The sequence below is a fragment of the Myzus persicae genome, unplaced genomic scaffold, assembly GCF_001856785.1.
Source record: "Myzus persicae strain clone G006 unplaced genomic scaffold, MPER_G0061.0, whole genome shotgun sequence".
NCBI classification, from domain to species: Eukaryota; Metazoa; Arthropoda; class Insecta; order Hemiptera; family Aphididae; genus Myzus; species Myzus persicae.
The window spans coordinates 96,979-108,964 of record NW_019104084.1 but is presented as its reverse complement, the minus strand read 5'-3'; the positions used below and the strand labels follow the sequence as shown (position 1 = coordinate 108,964).

General features: G+C 30.1%; 1 protein-coding gene across 6 annotated transcripts in view; it reads right to left on the bottom strand.

Moving 5' to 3' along the window:
• Nucleotides 1-284: 284 nt before the first annotated feature.
• Nucleotides 285-11,986, bottom strand: part of LOC111038508 (organic cation transporter protein-like) — a 58,331-nt gene continuing 46,629 nt past the window's right edge. For all 6 annotated transcript variants that reach the window (XM_022321638.1, XM_022321640.1, XM_022321637.1 and 3 more), the window contains 11 exons: nt 4,542-4,816; nt 3,819-3,986; nt 3,651-3,754; nt 2,712-2,866; nt 2,478-2,646; nt 2,288-2,417; nt 1,604-1,793; nt 1,251-1,379; nt 995-1,179; nt 779-912; nt 285-699 (listed from right to left, as the gene is read on the bottom strand). In XM_022321638.1, coding sequence (XP_022177330.1) covers nt 621-699; nt 779-912; nt 995-1,179; nt 1,251-1,379; nt 1,604-1,793; nt 2,288-2,417; nt 2,478-2,646; nt 2,712-2,866; nt 3,651-3,754; nt 3,819-3,986; nt 4,542-4,816 — 1,718 coding nt within the window. In that variant the 3' untranslated portion in view covers nt 285-620. The remainder of the gene's footprint in view (nt 700-778; nt 913-994; nt 1,180-1,250; nt 1,380-1,603; nt 1,794-2,287; nt 2,418-2,477; nt 2,647-2,711; nt 2,867-3,650; nt 3,755-3,818; nt 3,987-4,541; nt 4,817-11,986) is intronic.

The following is an 11,986-nucleotide window of genomic DNA, read 5'->3' as shown; positions in this document are numbered from 1 at the left end:
CTTGGTCAATTATTCCAATAATATCATATTTTAAATTTATATAATACAAGTTTTTATAAATCTATTATTTTAATACTTTTCGCGTACTTTAAGGTTAACAAAAACATAATAACAACATGTTATTTATCTATCTTTAAATGTTATGATTAAAGTTATTATTTTTTTTCTTATTAATATAAAATATACAGATACATTATACATAATACATAGTACATATATAAATTTTATCATTTAAATATATACATTTTAAAATATTTACTAAAAAATAAAAATATAACTAAACTTACATAACAATTATGTCCAACAATGTATTTTATATTATCCATAGGTAATAATTTGTAAAAAAAAAAAATTGACAAGGTCAGTCCAGTTATTCACAAGAACTTACAAAATTCTATTTTTATTTTTTTTTATATAAAACTATATTAACATAATATAGTTTTTCGGTGTCGTGCTTTCGTTGATTTATTGATCAACTATAATTTTAGATAATTATCACAGAAATATACTGAATGAATAAAAAAGTATGTTTTTAAAATACTTAACAAAACGTAATAAAACGATTAGGAAGACAAATGAATAAACAAATAATTAACCGTATAATGTCTACTATGAAGGAATTATTCTTTCTCGGATGGTGAACTTTGTACGTTACTACTTATTGTATCGATGTACTTTTTCTGTGTATTATTTGATGAGCTAAAATAAAACATGAATGATGATGATAAAAATTACAAAATCTTAAAAACAATTGTTTAGTAATTTCTTTTGTTCTTACCTAATGCAGTCCTCTACTTCCTCTAATGTATCAGAAAGATAACTGCCTGTTTCTGGTAGCATGAGTACAGACAAGCCACCAATGACGCTGACTGTTCCCAGTACCAATAACGGTAAAACTTTGCTCAACGGAGACTGCAACAGACGATTAGTCAAATAATAAGTTGAATAACAATTTCAATTTTTTAAGAGAAAATAATATATTCACTGGACTCACTAAATTCCATAGGTATGGTACCATAATAAGTGCGATTCCTGCTGGTATATTAGAAGTTCCTACTCCTAAATTTCTTATAACAGTTGGAAACAATTCGGCTGTGTAGAGAGGCATGATAACGTTTGACGAAGACACGGAAAATTTGCCAGCCATCACCAATGATAGCGATATCCACTCATCCGTATCTAATTATATTATAAGATATATTTAAAAATATGTATCGAATAAGATTTTAAAAAATAAAATATATAAATACCTGCTGGTAGAATCGTAGTAAGCAAACACGCAATTCCTCCAGCTACCATGGTAAGGCACAATGGAATTCTTCGACCCATTTTAAGCAATATTACCACACTAATCAATATTGCTGGAATTTCAACCAAACCTAAATTCAAATTCAACATTAAATAATATTTTTAAAAAGAACACTTGACAATTTTTGTTGTATGTTTGCATAAATTTAATTAATTACCATATATTTAAATAATTGTACCCCTTAACAACGCAGCTGATTTATAATTAATAAATATAGGTAAATAATTCGTTGACATATGTATTATTTTAAATTTAAATGGTAAAATAAATATATTACTTTACTATGAAAATTACCTGATATTATAGTATTAATGTATATATTTCCACCGATGTTGGACAGGTTAAGTACAAGCCCATAGTACACTAAGTAAAGACTGAACCAAAGAATGTATAAAACAAGAGAAATTTTTCTGATATTTTTGGTACGAAATAAGTCAGAAACTCGTACTTTAGGTTTGCCATTAATTTCGAATTTGTTAATACTCTGAAACAAAATAAACAATACATTATAAAAAATTATGTATTCAACAAGCATAAGCCAATTGTAGCTATAATGAATGAGCAATACTAAAATAAAAAAATTGTTATTTTAATAATATTTATGTTTTAATTATTTCCAACTTATCAATTATTAAAACCAAAATATGAGTCAAATAACTTGAGTTTGGCCTCCAAATTTCACACCGATTCTTTTATCATCCAGTGAAGTCGTCAATCTACGACCTACTACTATCAAGATGACCTATTTTAATAAAACCAAAATATGACTCATGACATATATAATTTAAACAATTTTACTGCGAGACTAAGACAAGTAATAACATTAATATTACCTACAGCGTTTATATTTTAAATTTGAACTAAATACAATATTTAGTTCATTAAATTAAAGAAATATGTAATTAATAAATTTCAAGCTAAAAATTAAGCAGATATAAGACACCTGGTATTCAAATTTAATTTTAATTTTTAACTTACTTGTTTAAGAATTTTATCCATATTCACTGGCAAGGGGTGCTTATTGATTTTTGAGGCCTTTTCCAAGACTTCCATAGTCTCTTCCACTCTGCCCATGGCCAATAACCATCTCGGTGATTCGGGAACAAACCTAATAATCCGTATAAATAAAATAATGTTTTCGTCATGACTCTATATTTCAATGTCTTACCAATGCAAAACCAAGAAAAATACAGCAGGTAACGTGACACACCACTGCAGCAACCTCCATCCTCTACAGATGTATGCGATTCCAGATATGATTATGTAACTCATTGGAACTGGAAGCAAGTAAAGAACTCCAGCGATTGTCAACCACTTACCACCGACCAGTTCCATACCTATGTTTAACAAAAACCATCATCAAATCTACACCCCTGAACAATAATTTACACAGAATACTTACACAACACAAAACCACTAAAGACGATGCTCACACAAACAAATCCCAAAATAAATCTCAATACCAGATAGAATTCAAACCAAGGGCAAATAGCGACTAAAATACCAAGAGCCAACTGCATAATTAAGGAAGCCATCAACGTCTTCTTTCTACCAAATCTACAAGCACAAAAATATTATATTATAGAAGTATATAATATTCGTTAAGTATCTAAATAAATCAAACGAAATGTTTTAATTAAATTTAGGTATTTTAAACCAATTTAACAACGTATCGCAACGTTCTTTCAATAAATGATCCCCTTTAAATCTCCAAAGGGAAAAAAACATGTATATAATGAAATTAGCGGAAATCTAATTTATATTTTCTACAATTACGAGTATTAACAATAATACCTACGCATTCGGGTATACGTGATGTTTAAACGAATTTTACAAACTCCGGAACAGATAATAAAGATATTAAATTATATAATGGTTGAAAATAAAAGGAAATGAAAAAAAAAAATAGAGGAAATGATATAACATTTTGAACTTTCCTTTATTATGTTGTCCTATTTTTTCCTACGTTATTTATGTAGGTAGGTATACGCTAGTAAACTATTAATAGGTATCTACAATAGCGCATTATATTTTACTCTTTATTAAATAATAATATTATTACAACAGTATAAACTAACTTCACTTTAAATGAATAAATTAAACAGAATAATATGACACTGTACATTTAGCGTGTTCAAGCTTTACATAAACAGTATAGGTAGATAGGTATGTACATATTTTAACGAATTTCATTACGAGTGTTTCATAATAAGATTTTACTGTTCATCTAAATAATTTTCGTAATCTGTTTAAAAGTTTATACCCTTTTTGCAAAAAGATTATCATATTATAAATAGTTGTACGCTTATTAATGTTTTAAACTTGTCAAAATTTGACTTACCTGTCAGACACGAGTCCCGAGAAGAAACCTCCAAAAGCAACACCCATCAAGAACATCATCTCAGCAAAGTTTTTTAATTCTTTTCGGTCACAAACCAGGTTCCACTGTAAATCGGAGTATCATAATAAATGAAAAATGCTCATTTATTTTTAATAATTTAAGTATTACTTCAGAAGTGATTGTATCGCCGAATTCAGTAGTATTGAACTGCCACGAAGTGCACGTTTTAAGCTCATATTGATCTGTTTTTTTTTTAAGTAATTCTCCATAACTAAAATTACCGAGTAATCTTTCGTAGTCTAAGTCACGATAATGACAAGGATCGTATACTGAAACCTATGTGTAAAATAAAAATATGTTATAAATCTGTAAGCTAATAAAAAAATAATATTATTTAACAAAACATTTTATCGGGGTTCACCTTCACATATATAACGTTAGACATCTTATATAAGTAACTTACAATTAATGTACCTAGTAATATTAAAAAGTATTATTGAAAAAGAAAATCCTCTTGGTCAAAACCGTATTAATTATATTAATATAAATTATCTAACGACTGAAAATAATATTGACAAATAAAATAACAATACATTCGTCGCACATAAAATTGACACCTTGTATGGAATTATATTATATTATAATAACTTTGAAGTATTTTTATAGTTTTATTTCAACGACCATCGTAGTCAAGGATCTTAAAACTACAAGCACCACTATTTCAACTTTCCTATTTAGCTGTTCCAAAACTAAATATTATGTTATTTAATCCAAAAAATGCTTATAATTTAAAAAGATACCAGTGTATCTGTTTATATATATATATATTTATTTATTTAATATTCGCAATTATAAATGTTCCTTGATATTACAATTTTCTTTGTAACTCACATTGTTTGTTGGTGATTCGGGGATTAAACCACTTAAATTTTTCCATTGATCTACAGATATCCGGTTCAGCACACCCGGCGGCGGTGTACACCAGAAGTCCGTATCTGCCCCCTGGAACGTTAGTACGAATATGTGCCATGTACAAGGCAAATTTAACAAGGACAAAATTAAAGTAAGCATAGCTTGCCATCGGCCAAATTCGCCGATGGCCATAGAAACTGGATCTTCATGTGTCTTTTCCGTTCGTTTGTCATCTTTAAAAACTCCAACATTACCTGAAAAATAACAAATAAATACCAATTTATAATTAAAAAATTAAAAAATAATGAAGTGACTTTGTATTTTATTTTCCTTAAATTATATTTAAGAGTTTTCATTAGTTTTCAATAGAATTTTTTTTTATTATTATTAGTTAATAATATAATATTAAAATTCCAAACATAATTGGATATTAAAATTTAAACATAAAAAAGCAGATAATGAAAACAATGGATAAATTATATTATTAATTTCAATTAGACGACTATAATATAGAGGATAAAACGAAAAGCATAGTGTACAAATAATATTCAATATGTAAAACATAAACGTTGACAGTTGAATAATTCGTGACTTGAAATGTTGAAACAAGTACGAGTACCTACAATATATTCAGTAGATTTTGAATGCGATAATTCATTCAAATAATGAACTGTAGAACCTCATATTATGTTTTAAAAATGAAATGGTAATAAATCACAATATTAGTGTAGCTTGCCACACCGAATAACAAACGATCCAGATTAGAATATGATATCATATACCTATGTAACATATATGTTTTTACATTACTTCGATCGCAATTCAAACCGCATTTATTAATTAACAGCCGGAAACAATATCATTATTAATGGTCCTTGAACGGAGTGGAATTGCCACCGAGTGTGTGTGTTTGGAAAATCGTTAAGCATCGATAAGCGGGGGGGGGCCCTTCTGTCCGAATGCACAGCCGGAGGATACGGAACGAATAGCGAATTCACTTCCGCTGACATTGCGGTATACGGTTATTGGTTAGGTCCCGTTTGCATCACTCGTTGCACTCGTTGTGCGCGCGCAGCGGCCACCGGTCAGACACAGCATAATAAAAATATATTATGCAGATTATATACGAAACCGAAATCCGTCGTCAGTTATATTACAGAACGTAACGCGTAATTATGAAAAGGACCCGTCGTAACTGCTGCAGGACGTGCCTCCCCAAATGACAATATCACATGACAATATGCTTCGACTACCGAGCATACACACATAATGTGTCCGCCACGGCAAGACGATAACACGGTCGAGTCTCGATGACTCAAAACTCTGAGAATGGGATAAAAAAAAATTCGACTTGTGTATTTTTCGAGTCATGCGTAACTCGACTTAAAAACACTTCTATAGGGGCGAGATAAAAATTCTAGTTCTCGAGATGTTTGAGCTGTCGAGACTCGACTGCGGTGTATTGTCACCATTCGTCAGACCCCCCCCCCCCCCCCCACTGCGAGGGGGGATGGGGGTGAGAATGGGACACTCGGCCCGGTGTCGCGCGGTCCCGCGGCCGTTCGCGAGCGGATAAGTCCGCGATTCTCCGGAGAAAGGCTCATCGACGCGGCGGCCGCGGCGATCGTTCGTCGTCGTATAATATATTATGTATACAACATAAGTGCCTACCCATAATATACATATTAATATAATAGTTGTACCTACACGTTGTATATTATCGCCGTGCCAAGGATATTGGCCGACGATCGTATACACGTTATGGCGCGCGTATTATATTATTATACCTATACGTCGTCGTCGCAGTACGCGGGGGCATAATATCGCGCACGCTGCATACGCAATATTATTATAAATTGATTACATCTCTGTCGACCTCCATGTTGCGTTCGAATGTTATTCATATACTATCAAACGAATCCGTTTACCGACAACAAGGCAGGCACATCGCTGATGAATTGCCGACGCCGGCCGCGACGATCCGCCGCCGTCTGCGCACATGCGGTTATCCAGCGCGCGTTCAACAGGTATACATGACGGATACCCATGCCCGTATACCGCACTCGTGGTACCCCCCCAGACACCTCGAATATTGCATTATTATCGTGAGCGTATCCTCCGGTTCGGTATCGCATCGTACCATTATCATTGTAATGTGGTATTGGTTAGGTGAATTATGACGATGACGATGATGATAATAATATAGGTGATATTAATACACCGACAGCCAGAGTGTTCTCGTACACAATAGTGGCATACCTACTATTATCGATTCGATGGCCGGCGCAATGGTAGCGTATAATAATAATAATAATAATAATAATATTAAGTCGACTCGGTCGATCGTTTACCAAATTTTAAACGATAAACATGTCTTATGGGTACCTATGCACAGTCGCGGTACCCAGACTCCTCGAATGTTTGATATGTTAATAGACATTATCGTGTGCGTATACCGGATCACAGGTATCATATCATTATCATGATGTTGTATTAGCTATATTATTATGATGATGATGATGATGATAGTAGTGTTCAAACAGAGTTCTCGTACACAATAGTGGTATACCTACTTATTGATTTGATGGTCGGCGCAGTGGTAGCGTATAATAATAATATTACATCGACACATTCGATCTCAATTTCAAGCGATAGACGTTTTTAACATTTATCACTATGTAACTATTGTTTTCGTTTATATTTTATCCAAACGCCCGTCGTTACGGCATAGCATTATTTTATAATATCAATAAAATACTATACGTGTTTAAATAGTTTTAAATATGTCAATGCATAATCATCGAATATTCATTTATTTTTACTTGTTAGGTTTAAGGAAAACGTAATAATATGTCAAAGTGAGTTTAAATTAAGAATTCAGATAGTTGAAAAAAATAAACTTAATACGTAAATTATGACACTTTTGAATAATACAGACTGTAATACGGGACGTGTTTCAAATGGTATTCGGGTATAGAGATATCAAATTATACTAGATATACTATATTAGGTCATCTACCCTAATAACGAAAAAACACCCAGAAAAACAAGTTGATCCTATTTTAAGCAAATTATAGAGATAATGTCACTAACATTAAACGTAATCTAAAGACACGTATATATTTATAAACTATTTTTGGTAGTACTAAAAATATAATGTCTACGTGTAAATTTGGCAAAATTACAGATAAAACTTCTTATCAATAATGTAACGAGTGCATTTTTTATTGGTATCGGTAAAGCAAACAGCTAATTCGGTGTTTTTGCGTGTTAATGTGTATCAAGAATTTTCGTAAATATCTAAAGGTAATAAATACGCATGTACTTACCGAATAATCTATTTGACGTGCCACAGGTAAACTCAAATTCTCAGACAATTATTATTGTGTAATTTAAAAAATGTATAATTTGATGCATCTACTAATAATACAAGACAATAGCATATTTTTGAAACAATAAAATTTAGTTGTTTTTCCAGCTATTAAATCATTAAAAAACGTTACCCCTTGGGGGCCCCCTACGGGCTACAGTTAATCGCTGAAGCGCGTATACCCGTTGAAAATTGTGGAAAACATCACATTTGGATAAAACTACCCGAGCACAATTATTCTAAAATAAATAACATTATAAAAACAAAGAAGATATTAAAATGATATAATAAGTAGGTACAGGTATTAATGTATTATGTCGTGTGTGCAATTTTTTATCAAATTATATACTCATATCATGAAAATTGTCATTTTAATTGTGACGCGGATAATCATTCATAACTGTATTCCTAAAAATAATTGTTCCGTTGCAAAAACTGTCAAAAGTCATGGCCGTTCATTTTATATAACGTACCTACACCTGGACCGTGAAATCTACAGGAAAATATTATATATATTATCCATGTTTGATACTTCAGAAATTCTAAATTACCATATTATTCGATGATCCAATTACCTACGAGTAAACAAATAATTTCAATAAAAATCATTTTAAAAACAACATTAAAGCTAAATAATTATCTTAACCAAATTAGTAATTATATATTATAGTAGACAACCTTGGCTCTCCTCTGTCTCGTTTCGACCGTTTTTAATATAAATTTAATTCTTTGAATTTTAGAAGAAATGCAAATTTATGTTATTAGTAAATGCATCTAGCTTAAAAATACCATACTGTTGCGGTTTTAACTGTATTCTCTAATGATAATTTAAACATCGTAATTTCTCATAAATAATTTAAATACCTATAGTTATCATTATGTTAATCATTTTCGATCTATAATTACTAAAAATACGATAAAGCCACCAAGCCACGTGTCTTCAAAGTTATAATAGCACTCAATTATTGGTTGAAATGTATAAATCGTGAGTAAATATATTATATACCAACAGTTATGAATAATTTCAAATGTAATATTTTAATTTTATCTTTAAACATCTTGTCGTGATTGAATTAAATAGTTTAATGAGTAAAAAAAAAATTATGAGTTTAAATACAAATCCAGCTAAGAGCAATTTTCCATACATATTAATGTTTTCGTACACTTTCAGTATTGTGCTTTCAACTATTGTATTCTAACAAAATATCTCATTTGACATTGAACTGTCTAATAAAATAACAGTTTTTATCTATAAAAACAATACTAAAATGTTTTGAAATATATATATCCAAAATGTTTTTATTTATGTGTGTAGCTACTTTGCTACTTGTGAAATAAAATTAACATGATTTTCAAACAAATATAGGTAGGTTATGTCATATTTTAGTTAGTTAGTATGTATTTTAAAAACAAGATGTATAAAATGAAGAATTTATAAACATATTATATAGACTGACTAGATAGACATTTTCCGACGAGAATTCCAATGAATGTAACGTTGAAGTTTATAGAAACCGACCGACTATGACGACGACGCGACGTTCTCTTTGACTTTGTTTAGGGTTTTACTTTCGTTTGTACGTACGTACAACAGTGAACGAGAAAATTATTCGAGAAAATTCAACAAGGATTGCCACGAAATAAATTCGCATGAATACCTACTCATATAAGAGCAGCTATATTTGATACCGTTTGAATGCACTTTCTGCAGCAGAGTGGTATTATGCCAAATTGTCAGCACGACTTTCCGGCACGCCCTTAATTGTACGTTGTCAACTGGCGGCCATAATAATAATATTATCCGTGCAAGTTGTTTTCGACTTCAGTACCATTATATGACCCTAACTGATAATATTCTAGTTTTGACGTTTTATAAGTTTGGCACGCATACACACACCATTATAATAATATACTGCTCACAGATTCTATCACATCATCGTCGTGTTTATAGTTTAACGTGTCGAGATAACACTCGAGTCGTTTTTCGATTTACTAATACCAATACGAAACTGTTAAATTGTCTAGTGGAAGTGCTAAAAAACTAATCGAAAAAAAAAGGTCTGTATGGGTCACCGTTTCGTTAGATTGACGTTCTCTATATTGGCGTTAACTGTTATTTCCGCACAGTTTAAAAGACGTTAAACGACACGAAGTCTGAACGAGCGCAATAATTTCGGATTTCAATTGGCAGTAGAGATTAAAATATATACATAGGTATATACGCTTCATAGTATAATGCGATATAATATTATATTATTATGTGTATTTAGATATTAAACGCTAAACCGCGCGCGGGACGATCGTTTTGACAATACCGAGCAGAGACCGTCTTCGTCGTGCAAACAATACGCCGAGGCTGTCAACCCATTGAAACAAAACCCACGATCCGTTCATTAAGCAAAATTAATACTTTCTATTGTACAGTATTGTGTTTGTACATATTTCAATGTCAACGAGCAAAATTAAATTGTGGGGGTCTGCTTTTCACCACAAAGGTGATTTTCATAGAATTTAGATTGTATTTCTTTTTACACCTATACAGGTATATTTAAGAAAAATGAGAATAATTTTTGAAATATGTTTTCCCTTGCTTTTAGTTTAGAAGACAACAATAACTTATCGTTGCATTAAGTATTTTTTTCACCTGGTGTTTAAAGAACGAAACGCGGGTGTTGTATTGTGTTTATATACTAAACAATAATCAGCGGCTGAAAACTTAATTTATGCGGTTTCAACTTTTAAACTGCATGGCGTGTCTATCAATTAAAGAATAATAATTCACATTCAAATAAGAATAAAGATGCTATTTATTAGATTAAAAAAGTAATATATTATAAATTAAATATGTGGCGTGTATGAATAAATCTTTACTAGACGTATAATTATATTATATTGCAATCAATCAAATTATTAAATGTCGTAAATACCTCCTATATCAATAAAACAAATTAAAAGAAAATGTTTTTAATATACATTTTATGAACGATAGTTATAAATTATAATAATACAATAAAAGTGTACCTACAAATAGAATAAGTTGTAATACTGTTATATTATAAATCATTAACAATAGATAGGTAACCTATACGTTATATTTATTACTGAATGTTTTACATTCACTAAACCTAGATTAACGTATGCGACAAGCGTAGGTAATAACTAATAAAATGTATCATTAAGGTCATTTCGAAATAAGATATCAAAATTAAATTAAACCAAAGTTAATAAACTAACATGTCAACATAAATACTGAAGGTAGTTACCAAATAATTTGATGGCAATTATTTATTAATAAGTCTCGTCATAAATATTTGTTATTACTTACAGGTCCAAAAGATTATTATTATGCACGGGATTAAGTTGTTGCATTTTAAAAAAAAAAAAATTCAAAATGATACTTACTATTGAAAATAAATATATTACAAAACATATGAATAAATTATAATTTGTTTCGATAGATTAGAAAAATTAAGACTGATATTTAAATATTAATCTGGAAATAATATTCAAACCAATCTCAAATAACTTTTGTTAGGTAATAATTATATAATATATGCAAATATTTAAATATTTCTGAAACATGATAAAATATTTTTTCAAACAATAAAAAAATTTTAATTTATCTCAAAAAGCATCAATTGTTTAATATAATTTAAAATATGATACTGTAATATTAACAATGAAATAATTCATTCAGTCACTATTTGATTATTCATGAGCAATAATATAACATGCGTGTACCCATATTAAGCAAGTATGGTGTACGTCAATCAAGATGCGTTGTAGATAATTACGAAAATATTAAATGTATAGTAAATTTTTTTTTTTTAATATGAAAGTTTAAAATTCAAAAACAAAATAATCACCGTACCTATTCTCGTAAGATAAAAAAAAAAATATGTTATTGACTAAGAGTCTCGTTTTTATCTAACTATGAGTTTAATGTGTAAAGCAAAATGTATTAAGTTTAAAAAATAATAATATTATGCTTAATTTTTTCACATAAAATATAGAAAGACGAACATTTTAAATATTGCGTAATATAAAGTTGTCC